The sequence below is a fragment of the Lonchura striata genome, chromosome 1 (assembly GCF_050655825.1).
Source record: "Lonchura striata isolate lonStrDom1 chromosome 1, ASM5065582v1, whole genome shotgun sequence".
Classification (NCBI taxonomy): Eukaryota; Metazoa; Chordata; class Aves; order Passeriformes; family Estrildidae; genus Lonchura; species Lonchura striata.
Genome location: NC_140703.1, coordinates 38,634,645 through 38,654,855, shown reverse-complemented (window position 1 = coordinate 38,654,855; position 20,211 = coordinate 38,634,645). Strand labels below are relative to the sequence as shown.

Below are 20,211 nucleotides of genomic sequence, written 5' to 3'. Positions count from 1 at the left end.
CCCCACTCCTACAGGAGTTTCTCTTTGTAGAAGAAGTTAGTTCTTTTGGTGACCTCTCTATGAGTTTTGAGCTTCCTGTCAAGAACTTTTTGCTTCATCAGAATCTAAAGTGGTGGGAAAGAAAGATGAGAGGGCAGAAGAGCTAGTAATCTTGCATCTGAAGCTGATACTATCACAGCACATCAAGCAAGTTGTCCAGAAGTGCAGTAGCCCTTGCTGAGGATGTAGAACAATTAATTGAGTAAATTTGCTAATTCCCCAGTAATCCTGTTAAATCCTTTCTGTTAATCTGTTACTCTATTTCTTTCAAATATACAAGATAGAAACATAGGGTGGGGAGGAGGGATTGCAACACTTGGAATTAACCATTTCTCAGCTGCAACACAGGACTTTGTTAGAGCAGCACTGGTCTTTGCTGTTCATCTGAAGAAATAAAAACAGGATAAAGGTGAGTGCCAGTTTCATACATAGAACGTAACTTCTTTAGTAATCTTCTATTAAAATGTGACCAAAGTTACTTGGTATTTTTCTGTGTGAAATACAGCTTCATGGTTGGTTCTTCTAGGTGTAGAGAAATCCATAAAATGCAGAAAAATTGAACAGTTGTCTGTAATCAAACTATTCCAATTTAACTTAGAAAGGAAAACTCACTTTTTACTTCAGTAGCAGAATTCCACAAGACATCCTGGATTCTAGTTTGCTCAAGTTGAGGGGCGGGGAAAGGAGAGCTTCATGGTTTTTTCAATCGCCTTCCAAAAAATATTAAGCCTGGTCCATGGCAAGTTGAACATGATTCTGCAGTGCCCTTGGAGTCAGGAAGGGTTCTGGGGTGCATCAGTCACAGCATGGCCAGCCAGGCAAGGAGAGGAGATTGTCCTGCTCTGCTCTGGGGTAGCCTCACTTGGAGTGCTAGGGCAGTTTTCAGTGCCAAAATATAAAAAAGACATTAGACTATTAGAGGGTGCCCAAAGGAGGACCACAAGATGGTGAGGGGCCTTAAGGAGAAGCCATGTGAGGAGTGGCTGGGGTCGCTTGTTGTGTTCAGCCTGGAGGAGACTGAGGGGAGACCTCAGTGCAGTCTGTGACTTCCTTGTGAGGGGAAGAGGAGGGGCAGGCACTGATCTCCTCTCTGGTAACCCAAGGGAATGGCCTGAAGCTGTGTCAGGGGAGGTTTAGGCTGGATATCAGGAAAAGGTTCATCCAGAGGGTGGCTGGGCACTGAACAGGCTCCTCAGGAAAGTGGTCACAGCCCCAAACCTGACAAATTTTAAGAAGTGTTTGGATAGCACTCTCAGGCACATGGTGTGACTCTTGGGGATGTCCTGTGCAGGGCCAGGAGTTGGGCTCAATGACCCTTGTGGGTCCCTTCTGACTCACATTGTTCTATGATTCTGTGCAGATGTGTTTGGAAATTTAGAACTTGTGTTTTGCCAGAAGAGGAACAAGGACTTCTGAAATAGGTCATAGTGTGCATTGGATTTGGCTTAGGGAGTTGGGGGGTGGGAGAGGAGCTAGATTCCTGGATTTTTTTAATAGCTTTAGTACCTGAGATTGGCTTGAGAATAAGAATATAAAAGCTAGATATTTCTTTTTGCTATCTTTCAGCCATTAGGAAATTGATTCCTTACCACCAAACTGTTGCTGACACTCATGGCACTACAAATACAAAAACACTTGCTATTCACTATGTGTTGTATCATGTTAGCTACATGTGTTTTAAATAGCACTGTGTTGTTATTTTCTTAGCAATTCCTTCATCTGTCTGTCACTGCTTGTGTGTGGCAGCTGCACAGGTGCTAATAGGAAGATGGGCATGTTCTCAGAGTGGTCTGTCACTGCCCCCAGTGACTGTCACCAGACGTTTGCCTCTGGCTGACTGCAATGTGTGAATGTCCCCATGTTTTTGTATTCCAGAGTTGCACAGAAGAATGTTAGTCATCCTGATGGAGCTGGTATGTGGATGTGGGTTGTTTATGTGGTTTCTTCCGATAATGCATTAGCTGGAATGGAGAACATGCTATCACTCAGGAGAATAATTGTAGGGTTGGCAGATATGTCTTGTAGTGAACATGTAAAGCCCTAATACATTAGACTTATCACGGAAGGTTAATAGATAATGTCATGACTGATAAATACTTTCATGGGGAAATAAAGCTTATCATCAGCCTAGCAAACAGAGATATTAAAAGTTTTGTGTTTTGAAAATTATACATACAGCAGTCAAGAAAGTTACATCTCTTTAAAAGTCAAAATCCTTAAAAATTTTTAAGAGCTGTGGTGGAGTCTCCATCACTGGGGTGGTATGATTTTTCAGTCTGAGGACTGCCCCTGACACTAGAATTGCTCAGAGACTCATCCAGTTGGTTTATGAAGTAGACTTGGTCATCATGGCTCCTTCTTGCTCTGTGACCTGAGGACCTGAAACAGAAGGTGACAATTGAACTTAAAAAATTGTCAGTCTAACTTTGCAGTGTAAATAAAATTCATATAAAGCAAAAGCAGGGATTTTTTTTTCTAGATTTGTTCAAACTGATTAATTTAGGACTGAGTGATTTTGAAGATGTGTTGTTCCAGGGGTCTTGTGAAGACAGGAAAACCAGTGTTTATTAAAACCAGAGTTTATTAAAACAGCAAGCTCAGGACAATATTATAGCTTGATAGCTTCTTGCCTTTTTTTTTTTTTTTTAATGACTTACACTTTATCTGTTGCTTTCTTATCCATTGATGGAGCTTGAAAACTATCTTTAAAATTGAGTTAAGAAAACATTAGACTACTTTTGAGAGTTCTGCTAACATCAGACTTCCTATGGCCTCTGAAAATGCTAAGATATATTTCTAAAGTACTTTGAGGTATTATTAAAGCAAGGCTGTAGGTAAGTCTAGAGGTATTGTTAATGGAACATTTCCAAGGATGTCAAATGCAGAATTTTGAAAAGCATTTTTTCCTCAATTTTTGTATTTTAATAAGGTCAAATGCTGAGGGAGGGGTGTTATTTATTTTAGAATACAAAAAGGAAGATGGACTAAGGAAACATTTTCTCAGTGGTTTCAGTCTACAAAAGAACATCTTTTACCAAGAATTTCAGTTTTCAGTTTTTCATTGTTTGCTTTTAGAAAAAGAAAATCATCATAGCATGTTTTTTTTTTCCCCCCCATCAAATTACTAATTTATTCAGAAAAGCTATTTCTGGTATGTGTTAAAAGTCCTGTTAAAACATCAAAGCCATGACTGATTTTACTCTCACCTCACTGAGTGGTACTTAACTCTGCTCTAGACAACCTGCAGGGATAGAGCTGCCTGATGCCACTGGAACTGTCTCACTTTGGGTTGGTGTGGTCTCCACAGTGCAATGAAGAGCATGATATAATGCCAGGAGCCTCTCAGGGATGTGGTGGAGCAGTGGGTGAGGAGGGGAGTTTGGGGGGAGTTTGCCCAGCTCTGCTAGTGACTGTGGGAACTCCAGGGCATTGCTGGAGTGGGGCAGGGACATATGGGGGGGATTCAGGCTGTGCAGAGGGGGTCTGTTCTGGGTGGCTGGCAACACAGCCTTACTAATGCTCTCATTTGCACCATGAGAGCAAAATAGCACTTGAGTTGTAAAATAAAATGTTAGTGAGGTCCAAAGGCCTGTGGGTGTGAACAATCTTGTATCCAGACCAATTAATTAATTAAGGCTAACTCTCATTTTCCTTACTGCAGTTCATAAATATATCAAGTTACTTTAAAAGAAGTGTATTTCAGTTTGGACCTTGACTTTGAAATCTTGAGGAAGAGGCTAAGTATATTTAAAAGAAAACACAAGTCCTTTCCATATCCTGAACAATGTGGACAGCATGTCATAAACAAACAAAAGGTGAAAGCTTTGACTGCAGTATAACGCAGCATACTTGACTACCCCTTCTGAACAGTGAGCTTTTAGTGAAAAGTCTCGGTTTCACTGAAAGCCAGAGTATCTTATGTGCTGAGCAGAAGGTTTTGGAAACTACAATTCAAGCAGGCTGAAATTTCTCTGCTGGTTACTACGGCTTCTGGATGGGCTGTTCGCTGAAGTAGTGTGAGCATGTGTAAGCATGTATGTTTAGGTTTCCAAAAAAGCATTTAATGGCAGTAAAATTATATTAGTAACCTGCAACTTCAGGAGGTGGTCAGGTTCAGGACATTAACAGAGCATCAGTTTTTATCAGTTCCCTCTGAATGACAGGTGGTGCAGGAGGAGGAGAGGTTGAAGCCTTTCTTTATAGCCTATGTGCATATGCAAATTTTTCTGTCTGTAATAGGAAAGGCACTGACACGTACTCCTACCAATTACTCCTAATTGTTTCATTTGGATCAGCTGGATTGATCCAACAGATGCTATTTAGCATGAGATGCACAAGCTAAATTAAACTCTGTCATTTCACTAGGCTGATAGTTTAGCTCCCTCCTCTTCAAGCACATTTTGCTGTTTGCACTGTAAGATATTTGTGCATGTTTATGCTTGAAGTGATCCTTGGGACCTCTGACTTACCTCATTAAATAAAGAATACTTCTAAGGGCTGTGTAGAAGGGCTGATATCACTTTAACAATATGACAGGTGATACATTTTAAGTATTGTCATAATCACCAAAGATATTAAAATGGATGTCTTTGCCTTAGGAGGATTTCAGAATCTTGAAAAACATTGAATATTCTTAAATGCCCAGCAGTTCCAAACTTGACATTCTTTGTGTTAGATGGGAAAAACTTCCCAAAACCATTAAGTAACTGTACAGAACCTTTATAATTATATTTAGCAAAGTATAGATAAGGATACAGAAAGTGAATTTTTTAAAACTTCATTTAATTTACTTTTCTATTATTTAATACTTGTAACACTAATATAAAATGATGGCCCCTTCTATTGTTCTGTTTAGCATTTCACTGGATTAAACAGCATTTTTGGTCTGGACTATACAATGGGATTCCTTTAGGTTTTTCTTCTCATTAGCACTGATGACTGAAGGAAGCTGAATATCTCAGAAGGCAAATCTTCCTGAAAGCACACAGTCCATGACCTCTGGGAGACCATTACTTCACCTGGGAACGGTGATGCCCAAACCAACTGTCTCTTGACTTTTGACTCTGTACTCTGCTCTTGGTCTGACTGTGCCACTTCTTGCTCCCAGACCTATCTCTGCATCACAGTTCAGGAAAATGTGGAGCCTGCTTAAAATCCTGATCCTATTTTGGGACTCTCTCACTTCTCCCCATGGGTGTTTAGGCATAAACAGGAATGAATACTCCAAAAGCTTAACATTTGGGTGACTAAGTCTGTAGTCTGTACTATATTTTGCTTTCATAAAGATTTCCTTCTAAATCTCATACATTAGCAAGGCTGCTGAGTTTCGTTACTCAGTTACATTTCTCTCTGCTTTTCTGAAACTCTCTATTAACCTTGGGATTATATTTAAATTTCATTTTCACTTTTAAATTTCAGCAGGATAATACCTGTATCCAGTTGTGGGAGGGGGAAAAAATCAATTACAACAAATAGACTAAAATGCCAAATCTAATACATAAAACTCAGCAGTGGGATGATGAAATATAAGCAATGAAATGTTCTTTTTGTAGAACACACCTATTCTCTATATTTACTGCCTTGAGGAAAAGTGGAAATAGGATGATTGCATTTTCCTGATTGTTGGGGGCTGACTTTTAAGCTGTAACATTGAAAGGATAACTTTCCTTTTCTTCTTTTAATTGAAGAGGCTGGCAAACCAGAACTTGAGCTCCATCTTATCCTTTAGGATTGTAGAAGTTTGTAATAGCAGCATTAAAACTTCTCCAAATGGAAAACAAATGGGACCATCAGGGTGTGGAAGAACCAGGAGGGATAACAGGAGATGAGCTATAGGAAAAGCAGATGCTGATTATGGACACCCATAACAGGAAACAAGGTGAAACAAAATAAAGCAAGGGGCATCCTAAAAAATAGACAATCTAAAGAAAAAAAAATATTTAATGATTTGGTGTGGTAGGGACCTTAAAGATCCAACTCCCTCTCCTCCCTCCTTAAGCTTGTATGCCACAAGCTATCCCAGGTTGCACATCCAACCTGGCCTTGAACATTTCCAGGGATGGGACATCCACAACTTCCCTGGACAAGATGTGCCAGTGCCTCACCACTCTCACAGGAAAGAATGTCCAATCTAAATCTCTTTTTAATTTAAAACCATTGTCCTAGCACTATTTACCCATGAAAAAGCCCCTCTCCCTCTTCTTTATAAGGCCACTTTATGTATTGGAAGGCTGCAGTAGTCTCCCCAAAGTTTTCTCTTCCCCAGGCTGAACAACCCCAGCTCTCTCAGCCTGTCTTCATAGGAGGTGCTCCAGACCCCGATCATTTCTGTGGCCTCCTCTGGGCTCACTGCAAGACATCATCCTTATGTTGAGGACTCCAGAACTGGACACAGTGATCCAGGTGGAATCTCTCAAGGGCAGAGTGAAGAGACAGAATCCTCTCCCTTGCCCTGCTGGCCATGCAGCCCTGGACATGGTTAGCTTTCTGCACTGTGAGCACACATTGCTAGGTTATGTCCAGCCTTTCATACATGGAAACCCCTAAATGCCAGTAAGAAGGACAAACCCTCTTCAGTAGCTTCCAGGCAAAAACACTAAATAAGCAAAACCTAATGCTTCATGCAAGTGGAACAGATATGAAGCAGACTCTCCAAAAGCAGCACCTAAAGGCTAACCTAGGGATGAGGAGATGGTGGGGGCTGAGAAGCTGGCATCCATTTCATTGCTGCAACAAAACTTGGCCAAAGCACTGTGATATACATGGGTATAGGTAAGTCAGGTAATTTAACACGGAGCATGGCACTTGTAAGAAGGTGGGTGTCAGAGTGTTGATACATGTTTTAAAATAGAATTACTTGCCCCTTCTATAGCTGTTGGATTGAGTTTTGCTGCACTGCTGCTAGAGAGAAGCAATGTTAATTACCACAAAATCTCTGGCTTAAGAGTTCAGCTACAGGTCTCCAAGTATAGTTCCCTGCCTCAGTGTTAATTTGTGTGCTGTCTTGAGCCCATGAACAATCACATATGTCAAAGCTCATGTTTACCCTCTAATTTGTTTACATCCTTCCTAGCTATCCCACTTCCACAAAGAAAAGAAATTCTGTCTCTACCAAGAGAGGTGATGGCCCTCTTCTGTTCTGTATCAGGTAAAAAAATTATAGCTGGGAGTCTGGTGACACATTGAGAAGGTAGCTGTCTCACTGCTAAGATAACTTCCAGAATGGGTGGGGTTGTTTGGGGTTTATTTTATTTGTTTGTTTGGGTATGTTTTCTTTTTTTGTTTGAAAAGAGTTCTAAAACCAGGATAAAAGTGTTCAAAAAATGTGAGAAAACTTAACCTTCTTGGTATTTCTGAACTACTTAGGGATTTTTTTCTTATTTTGAAATGTGTTCATAAAAAAGCTACAAAATGGGAAGATCTGAGAAAAATGCAAAGTTTCAGCTGCTTTGTAACATGCCCTGACATTCCTTTAATATGTCTATAGAAGAAATATATTCTGTGAATGCATATATACACAAACAGAAAGGACTGGGGTTTTTTTTTATTTTCTTGAAGTTGAGAACACTGACAAAAATCTCAGTCTGGAAACCCTTCACCAGTTGAATGGAGATCCACACAGTGTTACTTATCCTCCTTATCCCTTTTTTTTTTTTTTTTTTTTTTTTGTCTTTCCTACTGAGATAAGGCTTCCAGGAGCAGGCCTGGCCACCATCCAGGGCTGGAGCAGCGTTCAGCACACAGGAACCTTTCTTGCTGAGCCCTGAAGCACTACTCTGATAGCAGGCTAAATAACTAGTAAAAGGTGGAAGGAACCCAAGCCCAGCACTGTCTTTATAAACACCTTTACTGTGTCTTGTGTCTTGAGAGGTTTCTGGAGTGTGTTGGTGAGACCCTCCTGTACAGATGAATTGTCTGATGAGGGAAGATGCTCTGCTGGACCACTTACAAACAAGGCAGTACTGTACAGATCTGTGATAACTGGAGACAGCTTTGGCTGGCAACCCTGGGAGAATGGAGTTCAGGATTCTGAGAAGAGGGGAAAAGGCAAAAGCCAAGGTTCAAGCCTTAATTTCAGGAAAACAGATTTCAGCATGATCCTGCTTGGGAAAATCTGGAAGGCCCTGGATGGAAGAGGCATCAAGGAGAGCCAATTGATTTTCAAGAATAACTTCCTCCAAGTTTAAGCATGGTCCATCTCCACATGTAGTAAATCAAGCAAAAGCAGCAGGAGGCCTACAAGGATGAATAAGGAGCTTCTGACTAAACTCAAAAATAAAAAAAGAAATACAGAAAAGAGATGGAAGGGACAGGTGACTGGGGATGGATATATATACACCGTCTGAGCCTTGGTAAGATCTGATTATCAAAATGATTAGAGAGATGCCTCTGCCCAAATTAAGCTGCAAATGAAACCATATGCTGAAGTGAATGTATGAATTTTATTTAACAGTAAATGTGAGGCAGAGAGAGAAAAGAGAAGAGATGAGAAGGGAGAGAGAGTGTCAGATTGAGTAGAAAAATGTCACTACTTCATGGATTGCAACGGCATCCCATTGGTCCTCTTCTTGTTTTCCCAATCACAGGGTCCCGCAAAACTCAGATTCAGTGGACTAATATACGTACAGCCCAGGTGAGAGCACCCAGGTTCCTCCCATGGTATCTTCAGAAAGAGAAAGAATGAGACTCCATGGAACTACAGGCTGGTAAGCATCACGTTCATCACAGGAAAAATGATGGAGCAAATCCTCCTGGGAATAGTTTCAAAACACAGGAAAGATAAGAAGGTGACTTGGAGTAGTCAGTGTAGGTTTATCAAGGATATAACATGCCTTACCAAACAGGTAGCCACCTATGATGAAATCACTGGGTGTGAATAAAGGAGAACAGTGGATGATGAGTGCTCTGTCCGCAATTGGGAATAACTGAATCCAGCAAAGGAATACAAAGATTATTAAGAAATTGGACCATCAAGGAGAGACAAGAGAGCTGGGACAGTTAATCTGGAGTAGAGAAGGCTCATGGAGATTTTAAAGAATCTGTAAACAATACAGAAAAAAAAAATTCTATTTAAACATTAAGAAAATGCTTTTCATTGTCTGTATGGTCAAACACTGAAACACATTGCCCAGAGACTGTGAAATCTTCATGCCTGTTTTTACCTGCCCTGCTTTGAGGAGGGTGTTGGGTTCAGTAACCTCCAGAAATTCTTTCCTGCCTCAGTGCTTCTGTGATATCTGAAGTGACAATTAATGCAATTTACGAAAGAAAATCCTGATGAACTTTTATCAGGTAAAGGTAACATTTTTAGTTGTTTTGTTCCATAGTTCAAATTGACACTAACAAGAGAAATTATATAAGCCAATGCATATTAATTTAGAACCTACTCTTACAAATTTCCCTCCACATGATGTTAGCACTTCTGCACCATTAAATATTGATAGTCTTCAAGAACCAGACTACGTGAATTGGACAAAAGTTTCACCAATGTAATTCACCCTGTTCTTAAAGGAGATTTTCTCTGTGGAGGATAGGGTAGACTATTCTCTAAATTCTTCCTGTGGGTGTTTCAAATTGACCCTCATGGGAGGGGCATAATGCAGGTTACTGATTATCAGAACTGTTCTGGCTGGACTTAGATGTGCCCGTGTGTAACTGGCTCTTATCATACAAGTATTCTTCAGTACGTGAAGAGTACTAAAACTGCTGCACTGTCAGTTTGGTCCAGGCTTTTGCCCAGCTCCATAGTAGCATTCCTGCAGTGAGTGTGATGCTTCCATCTGCAACCTTGGTGAGTGCTCTTACACCTCACTTATTGAATCTGAGGTGCAACAAATTTCCTTTGGAACTGGCACATTTCAGACTAAATCTGTGCTGTATGATGCTTTCACTGCTGTCTGGCCTCAGGGACAAGCCGTTTTACTTTTCCCAGAGTATTACTGACCCCCCTGTTATTAGATTTTATCTTTGGCAGACATTCTGGTCCTCGCCTTATTGCTTTTTGAGTTGCACTGTGTTCATGTATTCCCAGGTGACTGTTCAAATACACTTGGTATAAAATGCTCTGCAGTCCGTCAAGGATTTTTGCTGCAGACTCCAAAGGATGGACTTTAACTTGGATTTTATTAGACTTTATGGATCTATATTTAAAAAAAAAAATCCTTGAGAGGGGGAATTATATCAAATTATTATTTATTTCTGAGCTTGTTGGAGTAGAAACATGTATTTGCATCTGAGCATTGCCTGTGTTCACACAGGGCAGATGGAAGCTATGTTGGAATATGCAATAACTAATTAAACTTGGTCCCTTTATTAGACTAAGGGTAGCAATTGTGAGAGAGCCACAAATTCTCACTTTTTTAACACAATTCATGCACCAGTGGGCTTTTAATGTGTAGCTAAAACTCTGTGCAGAATGTCAGTGTTTTGTATTTTTTTAAAGTAGGATAAAGTAGGTCTATGATATTGATTTGTATGTATATGTGTATATATATATGCATACACACAGAGAGATGTGTATTAGCATGTCTCTGGATTATGCTGTCATTTATAGCATATTAGGTGAGATGAATATGATGGTGTAGGTCACTCCCTTCAAGATATTCAAAGCTGATAGGTTTAACATTAATAGCTGTGAAAACTCTACATCATTTTAGATGGAAATCTTTTGAATACATACATTTCTAATAATCTGAATTTTGATCATGAAAATATAAGAAAATATATAAAATTATTAGAGACTATCCAAAAGAGGGCAGCAAAGATGGTGCAGGGCCTTGAGGGGAAGCCATAGGAGGAGCAGCTGAGGTCACTTTTTCTGTTCACCTTGGAGAAGAGACTGGGGAGACCTCAATGCAGTCTGCAACTTCCTTGTGAGGGAAAGAGGGGGGCAAGTACTGATTTCTCTCTGGTGACTAGCAACAGGACTGGAGAGAATGGCCTGAAGTTGTGTCAGGGAAGGTTGAGGCTGAATATTAGGGAAAGGTTCTCCCCCAGAGGGTTGTTGGGCACTAAACAGGCTCCCCAGGGCAGTGCTCACAGCACCATCCTGACAGAGTTCACAAAGTGTTTGGACAATGCTCTCAGGCACATGGTTTGACTCTTTGGGATGTCCTGTGCAGGGCCAGGAGCTGGACTCGATGATCCTTGTGGGTCCCTTCTGACTCAGCATCTCCCATGATTCTGTGAATGTCTTTTTTCTCCTTTTTTACAAAAACTATTGCCTTGTAGTTTCATTATCTCAAAAAACATTGTCATTTTTAAAAGGTGTGTTGGTAACAAATCTGGTGCTCAAGTTTGACATCCTTTGCTGTGGTGTATGCCACATGAAGAGGAGTGGAAGAATCCAAGATGAAGTTATGCTTTCCTTGATTCATGTCCATTTAATTACATCTTAAATTTTATCTCTTCTCGCAGAAAAAAAGGTCTCTACTAATGACAGAGAAAATGTGTGGAAGTTCTGAAAATTATCACTGTAAAATATGTTTCACTTTTATCTAGAGCACAACACAGCCTGTAATACCTTAATTTTATGGAATATTAAAAAATGTTATTATTTACAACTGAGATGTATAGATTTATCATAAATTATGCCAATTAAAATAGAATTTAAGTAGACTCTATTAACATTAGTGTAGTATTAAAATGGATATACAGAAAATACAAAAATAAAACAGCATAGATATACATAATGTCACATGTAATTTCAATTTTTTTGCAATTATTTTATAAAGTTTAAAATGTACATAGAGAAAACACAGACAAATGAAATATAAACACAGCCGTGTCAGCCAAATTGCTGGCGAGATTTCGTGTTCTTGTTGCCTGGACAGCAGCAGAGTAAGAGTTCAGGGGCAACATCTGGTGTACCCAGCCTAACAAGTTACATGGTGTCAGCTAAGTCCTGCTAACCACCTACCTGTGGGTGACAAATGCAAGCTGGCATGGTTTATATTACCCGTCCTTAAGTGTGGTCTCAGCTAAGACAGATTTCATTGCATCATCTCCAGGCTCAGTGTGCTTCCCTGGCCACCTCTGCTGGCAGGAGGTTGCTGAGTTGCAGTAACCTGTTTGTGTGCATGAAGGGATCAGCTGGCATCATCACACAAATCTTGCAGTGATTCTCTAAGCCACAACCAGCCCAAATTATCTGCCTTCTCCCATGACAGTGCTGCAGCAGGGCTGCAAATTAATGATAGATCCACAGCTCCCCACCCCAGTGCCTTCGGATGGCAAGGAGGCCAAACCAATACAGATACATGGTTCCAAAAAGGTGGAGCAAGGCAGGACATTTCAGGAGCATTTTAGCAGATGGTGCCTATAAGTTAGCTCACCATGAAGTTAGGAGATCTGGGTAAAGCTTTCACTTAGCAAGTTGCTTCAGTCCATACTTCCCTTTAGGTCAGCGAATCATCCCTGTAACTGCAACAATCCCTCCTCCATGCTCACCCTACATCTGAACACCTCACTGAACATCTCACTCGTAGCCCTACTGCCAGCCCAGGGTGACCTTGATTAAGCCTGTGAGGAGCTCATCCTACCAGGGTGCTGCCAGGACCAAGAATTTAGCCACATTCAGAGAAGAATTGGAGATTTAAACAAGTAGCATGATTATCCAGAGCTATTATAGCTAATTCTAACAAAAACTTTGGAAAAGAGATAAAGCCTCATGCTTCTGGGTATGCTTCAGCCCCTAACTACACTTACAAATAAGACCTCCAGTTATCAAACATCTGCTTTCAGGGACCTTCTCAGCACTGTTCTCTGAGCAATGGCCATCATCAAAGAAGGATGAAACATTAGATGTAATTTAAACCTTATCCAAAACACTAATTTCGTTATTTCTGAAATTGCTAAATCCTCTCAGCCTGATCTTTGTTAAAGCTCTAAAAGGGGAAGTCTTCAACTTTAGAGGGTAGAGGTGAATGCTTAGAAGAAGTACTGAAGTATTGGATCCTCTCAGGAAACAGAGGAGCAGTAAAGGGAAGAATTGAAATAGCACACACTACCAGTAGTAACAATAATAAGCTTGAATCATGCAAATTTACTAACTGATCAAACTGGTTGTCCTGTCAAGTTGTTATCCATAGGGCAAAGCCCTTTAAAATTCCTCTCCAAACAGGATACAAATGACAATTTGTTTTGGAAAGACAATTTATCTTATTCAAAAAAAATTCTCTTATTAAAAAAAGGTTCAAGGAAAATAAGACATTTTTCCTCTCAAGTTACCGATTTTCACTTTGTGTGTTTATGTATATATACACACAAAAACAAAATTAAAATTTGAGTTTAAAGACCGATTACAAAAGATTGCATAATATGAATGTTCTGGATTCTTTGTGTACTAAAATCCAGCTTTTTGGATAGATGACAAAATTGTAATGCCACTTCAGTCCACACTTGGATAAGAACTCCATCAAATAATATTACGATAAGTAAAAATATGTTTTCATTTTCAAGAACATCAATAAAAATTATTCACTGATAAATTGCACACAGTATTAAAATTATGTAGGTTTTCTATCAAAGCTGTTAAAATGATCAAACAACACTAGGTAATGGGTAGAGGTTTCCAGCTAAGCTTCCTAGGTAAAGTTCACTGTGCTCTTCGTTCAAAATAAAGGGACAGTCATGTCAGTGGATTGATTTACTCAAATGGGTTGTTGTTTGCAAGTTTGGTATCAGTTGTTTTGGAAAACAGATGACTGTTGAGACTCATGTGCTCAAATGCTGTTATGCTTTCATAACTTCTGATTATTTGAGTCATGAGATAAACCTGGATTTTTGCATTTTAAAGTCCATTTGTATAAAAAACAAAGCACAGGCTGCGTGCTGCATTCAGATGGGAGCATGCTTATAGGTATAGAGAGACAATCATAATTATGGTAACAAAAATTAAAAATATGTATCTTCTGTACTTAAATTTGTACAGCCCTCCTAGTAAGGACACAAGTAGAGCTGCTGTATATTGCTATAACTGCCACTTCTACTGATGTAACTGCATTCACACAAACTTACACAGATTAGAACCAAATTTCATCCCAAGCTGAAGTCACACTGGTTTAATTTTTGCACTAACGTGCAATTGAAGTGCAATAAAATTTGCACTAAAGTTTAAAAATTGAACCTCTGAAGGGAATTTTCAGGGTTTGTTTTTGCAGTGACTGGCATCTTAAAGGCAGCCGGAAACAAGCATTGGGTGATATATTATTACCAAGGCAGTGATTCAAAATTTACTGTGTGTAAAACTAGTGCACAACAGAAACATTGTCCTTTCAGCAAGGAGACAAACAGAGTACAGGACTGTTGCATGAATTTTCCTGTGAAGTCTTTAGCAGCCAGACTAATCCCAGACACACCTCATGCTGACCTTTACACACATACGCACAAAACTTTCTGGAAGACTTCCTTCCCCCAATCCCTCCTTACTTCATCTCCCAGCAGGGCTGCCTGCGGGACCTGGTGATCCTGCTTCCGTAGGAAGGGAGAGAGCCTCCACCTTCCTTCCCTCCCCAGTCCCTCACCCCCTCTCTTCCCCTCAGGCTGGCAGGATTCCTCGGGCAGAGCATGCAATCAGTTTGCAGGGAGCAGCCGCAGCCACAGGAAAGATGCAGAAGCACAACCAGAAGGAGCACCTCTACAAGCTGCTGGTGATCGGGGACCTGGGAGTGGGCAAAACCAGCATCATCAAGCGCTATGTCCACCAGAACTTCTCCCCCCACTACCGGGCCACCATCGGGGTGGACTTTGCTTTGAAGGTGCTGAACTGGGATGCTGAGACTGTGGTACGGCTGCAGCTCTGGGATATTGCGGGTGAGTACAGAGGAGAACCCTCAGCCCCATATCTATCGAAGAGCAATACAAAATACAGACCCCAAGTCATTTGTACTGATCTGTAAACTGGGAACCTCCACTGCAGTGAGGGAGGTTAGATTGAGGAGAGAAAACTTTAAGGGCAGCTTGACATTTTGGACATTCCCTAAAACCAGCAGACTCCCAAACTAGGGAAGTCAGAGCGTCAGAGTGGAACCTGTGCTAGCTGAATTTTCTCCCCAGCTCTTGCACATATTCAAGGACTTGGGCACCTCCAAATGCCCCTGCTGTTTCCCTGCAGCTGGCAATGTTCAGTTTTGCCTCCTTGGACTAATAGATCTCTGTGACAGGAGGAAGAATAACAAGAATCGTCCTGTTAAATCTTTTTAATTTGATGGAATAGATGAGGCATTCAGTAAGATTGTTAAAATTAATTTTATAGTTTAAAAAATAAAGAAAACTTATTTCTGAGTAAGTTCATCGAAATACCTTCCTTCTTCCTCTCTCTCATACCTGCCCTCCTTCAGTCCAATGAAAGCAACTTCTAACTTGTTTTAGGAAGAGAAATGTTTCTATTTGGCATTCTGGTTGTTAAAAATATAATTACTCATATTTAAATACCCTTGTTCCAACATCAAGCAAAACAAAAGATGATTTATCTCTGAAAGGAGAAAAAGAATAAGATAGTCCAGATATTCCCACATGCTTACATCATTAAAACCTACAGAATCTGACATTGTTGCTGACCGTGTTCAGACATTTTCAGTTTGGATTCAAATTAAACACACAAATTTTTTTGCCACCCCTTTCTGAAAATCAATCATTTTTGTTTCAGTCCACAAAATAAGTTTACCTTGACAGCATATATCCCATGCTGTAAATAATAATTTTTCATTTAGTGAATGCAGGAATCAAATAAGAATAGATAAGAATAGATTACAGCATAAAGGATGGCATTAAAAACTCAATTACATTAAGAAGTTACTTTCATTAAATAGGGAATAAAGGTGAACATATCAGCTGTTAGACAACTGTACCAGCCTGTGGCCTGAGTTGTGAGCCCACTCAGGCTCATTGATCTAGTCTGGAACAGCACCGGGTAAAACTGGTGAAATGAAAAAATTCTTGACATTCTTATTGGTGGAGGGAGTGCTTTTCTGCTGCACTGAGCTGTCTCATGTCTGAGCTCTGAATTTGGCACTGAGGTACTAAAACTTATTCAACGACACTGCTTTATGTAAAGCGTATAAACTCTGCCTTTCCACATGCTAATACAGTCTTGTGGTTTTATGGTTTTAAATACATATACGCTCAGTTTTCTTTATTAAAAGATAGAATAATGGGAAAAATATTATTGGGGAAAAACAGTGGCTAATTGTAACAACAAATACATACACTGCCAGAAAAACATTTCTGCACGAGAAAAAAGCATTTCATAGTAAATTCTGAATGTATCAAGGCCTTAAAGAATGTATTTTGCATGCCTTGTTTCAGAGATTTATTACACTACTAATCATGTGCTGGCGGATCATATGATGTAGCTTTCAGTCAGGCTGCAAAAGCAATTGCACCTAGTTGTAGTGCTGAATGACTAGCATGCTTTCTGAGTTATCACACATGACAGAGAGAATTACAGCACAGTACTAAATTTCATATGAATTGGCCAATTCAAAGCATCATTGTGAAGGTCAAGACAGTGGTCAGTAATAAAAAGAGTTGTTGTCTTGGCTTTAATGACTTCTGCTTAAGGAGCTTTAGCTGTTGCTGGCTGTATATAGAGAGCAAGTTCTGCAAGCAGCATGCTGAACTTAGATGATCATGGTGCAGTCATAAAAGTTATCATGCAAAAGACATCTGGCTGGTGAGAAAAAAAGAGGTTCAAAAACAAAAGAGAAGTAAAACTGATTGGAAATATGGAGAGAATGGAATTGGTTTCTCCTGGCTGTGGATGGTCATGTAACATCATTTGCAAAATAAAAATGGGCAATGAGAAGAGGGAGGAAAATAAAATCTCTGGTCTAAGAACATATTTTCTCTTTTAATGGACTCTCTGTTATTTGGTCAGGTTTATCTTTTGGGATAAGGAAATAAACTTTCAGTCTCTGACCAAGCTGAAGGATGTTGGCTTAGCATGCAGGACACCTTGAATTGAAGCAAATTCTGCAAATACATAGACAATATTTCATATCAGTAATTATATATGAATACATACTTTTATATGTATGTATATATATATATATATATATATATAAGGGATTATTTAAACTGTTATATCTTCTCCCCTCTCCATTATACAGGCATTGAACCCAGTACCAAGCCTATGTGTATTCCTCCTTGCTTTTCATGGGTAGTAACTTGTTTAACAATCTAGAAGTAATTTTCTTTAAAATATTGTAAATAAAACTAGTGTCAAGATTAGCTACATTATTAGTAGAGTTTCTGTACATAGTGACTTCATTTGAGGAGTGACACATTCCAGCTGTGGTAGGACGAAGCAGTTTGGCCTGGTTTACCCTTACCATACATAAGAAGGAAAAGTAAATTTGTTTCATCTGGTGCCATCTAATTAAATGTATTTAATATTTGTGTAACATAATTTTTGGTATTTTGCAAACAAAACTATAACATCATGTAACAGCTAAATACTGAAATTCTGTTTATTTAAATGAGAGAGAAATTCCAAAAAACAAGGATAAATAAGTATTGCAAAAATTAATTCAGGGATAATGTAGTCTCTGCATCACACATTGTTACTTTAAGACAGTGATTTTAACACATACTATATTCCTGAAACTGTGGGTGTTAGGCAGGAATAGTAGGATTAACCTTAATGCTATATGATGTTATGGTGTTTATAACAATGTGCTGTCATTAAAATCTATGAACTTATGTCTGATCAGTGAAGTGCCTAAGTTTGCGGAGACTGAATGTTTAGTATTGAATGTGAGAGGATATATACATGATAAAATTTTCCTTTTCTTTAATTTCTTCACAACAATTCCATTTTGTTTCATCTTATGTCACAAATTATTAGTTTTGGTGTTCCTGTTAAAGTGTGCCATCATCTCTACTGCTGTGTCATGCAACATTAAATCTTGCTCCTCAGTCAATTTCTGTCTTTATTTCTTTATCTTTTCTGCTGCCTTTGTGTGCATATCCTTTAAAGTCATTAACAAATTCTTAGAAGAAAAGCTTTAAAGAAACTCTGAATCATATTTTGCACAATGTTACTGTGGATGGGGCTGGCCCTACAGATGCAGGCTGTCACGCCGCTTTTGAAAAAAACAGCTGTTCTAGACAGCAGATCTGGGTGTATTTGCTACACCCTTCTCTGCAAGGCTGCTCTCTGTGCTACTGTCTGTGTTTTGTGCCCAAACAATCCAGAGATTTCTCTGAAGACCAGCTTTAGCCATAGATTTACTGCGGGGAGGAGCTTTGAACATCAGAGAGCAGAGAGCAGCAGATCAGAGCCTGCTCCCTGTTCCTTTCCCACAGCCATCTCAGTATCCTCTTTATCACTTCTTCTGCATGTGCGTGGGCTGGGTTATTCGTTGCTACTAAAAAGATATTGGTTTGTGTTTAAAAGTCTGGTTCTCATCTCATAAACAGTTGGACCAATGCTTGGGGGAAAGGACAGTTCCATTTCCTTTCCCAGTCACTTTCACCATCAGAAGCAGCAGTCTTCCCACAGACACGGACAAATATCTCTGCAGTTATAAAGTTTTAGGATTGTTATGCTGCAGAGGGAGTAAGTGGAAACCTGTTCGCTAATGCCAGGCACAGCACGTCCTCAGCATTTTAGGTTTTCAGCAGCAGCTAAGCTGGCAGCACATATGCATAAATAAGATAGTCATGGTGATTTCTAGGCTAAGTTACCTTGAAATTACTGTTCTGCAAACATAAATAAATCTCTTGCTGTGAGGGTTTTATTTCAGTAGAGATTGGTGCTGGAATCTGTGGGCCAGATCCTGCTGACAGCCTGCTTTTCCTCATTCTGGGCTGCTGAACATCCGCTCAAGGGTCGCTTAAACTTCAGTCCATAAAGACAATTATTTGAAGTCAAGTGTGAATATTCTGAAAGATATTTTGAGGTGATATGTAAAAGATATTTAAATTTTCTCCACAGTTTCCAGCTTCTCAGTGTTGGCTAAAGGCTTTCTGTAAAGCAAGGTGGCCCCCAAAAGCCTTGTCTCTTAGGTCAGTGGCAAGAAGTAAAATGCATCATAAAACTCAGCACTGGGCAATTTCAATCAATTTTTAATTTAAATTTTTGTGCCACATTTCAGATGCTGTAGTCAAGATTGTGGAAAATATCTGAATTTCAGCACTTTTTAGTTATTTTTTATATCTTTATTAGAGATGGCAGTTGTTAGTAAAAATTGCAGATTACTATAGAAATTTATTTGGGATAAATTTTTATAAGCTAGGAAAGTCCAGCTGCTTGTTGCTTCAAACCCATGAACTGATTGCTCTGCTTGCTGCAGAGGTGCCACTGAGATTAGGATAAATGTGCAGGCAGCTGCCCTTCAGACAGGGAGTGCTTCCCTTTAGTAGAAATCTTGCTGCTTTATCACCTTGATCTCACTAGGTTCGCTTCCAAGTAGAGTAAGATTCATCTGAATTAACAACCAGGCATTTCTTTTCAGTCTCCAAATACAAAGGGATCCTAACGTTCAGTACTCCCGATTAATTATTTTAATCTAATTTAATGCTGATAATCCCAGCATAAAGCATGATCTCAGTGGGCAAAGGCCGTTGGAATTGCAGGATTTGATGGCAAATGCCAGTGGTCTTGTAAGGGATGCAGTAAAGTACTATGGACCAGATCAAATATTTCCCAAGCTTCTGACCCTTCCAGTGAAAAACAAAACCAATCTTCCCCAGTCGGTGTTGCAGTAAAGCAGATTCTAATGTTCAAGGCTGCCTGAGAGACACCACTGAATACCTAATTGTTGATCTATTTTCTAGCCTAATTCCTGCCTAAGACATTGTGTTTCTGAAAACCTAAGGCCGGATTTTGACATCTTTAATGCATCAAGCAGTGCCTATTATTACGAGCAATTCTGCTAAACAAAAAGGTTTCAGGAGCCTAATCTATTAATATTGGATTTTGTCCACGTAAGCGAGAATCTGTGGAAAAAAGCGTACTTCTGCATCCTTAGACATATTATTTAGTTCTCCAAGCTCAATGCAAATACTAGAGATCACTTTTTCCACAATTTAAATTAAATAAAAGTCATTATGCAAAGGTCATAGAACTAAAACTCTGATTTATAAAGGACCTCTTTTTCCATTCAAAAAGGCCTGATGCCTTTCTGTCAAATATATTGATACATTAATTATAACTGATGGAGAAAAAGA

General features: G+C 39.5%; 1 protein-coding gene across 2 annotated transcripts in view; it reads left to right on the top strand.

Annotated features, from left to right (window-relative positions):
* The first annotated feature begins 77 nt into the window (after positions 1-77).
* Positions 78-20,211, top strand: part of RAB38 (RAB38, member RAS oncogene family) — a 40,221-nt gene continuing 20,087 nt past the window's right edge. The window contains exons 1-2 of one of the 2 annotated variants that reach the window (XM_085574712.1): positions 78-8,744; positions 14,580-14,850. In XM_085574712.1, the coding sequence (XP_085430838.1) occupies positions 14,646-14,850 (205 nt within the window). In that variant the 5' untranslated portion in view covers positions 78-8,744; positions 14,580-14,645. Of the gene's footprint in view, positions 14,851-20,211 lie in introns of both variants that reach the window. The other variant, XM_021544950.4, reaches the window with a different exon arrangement.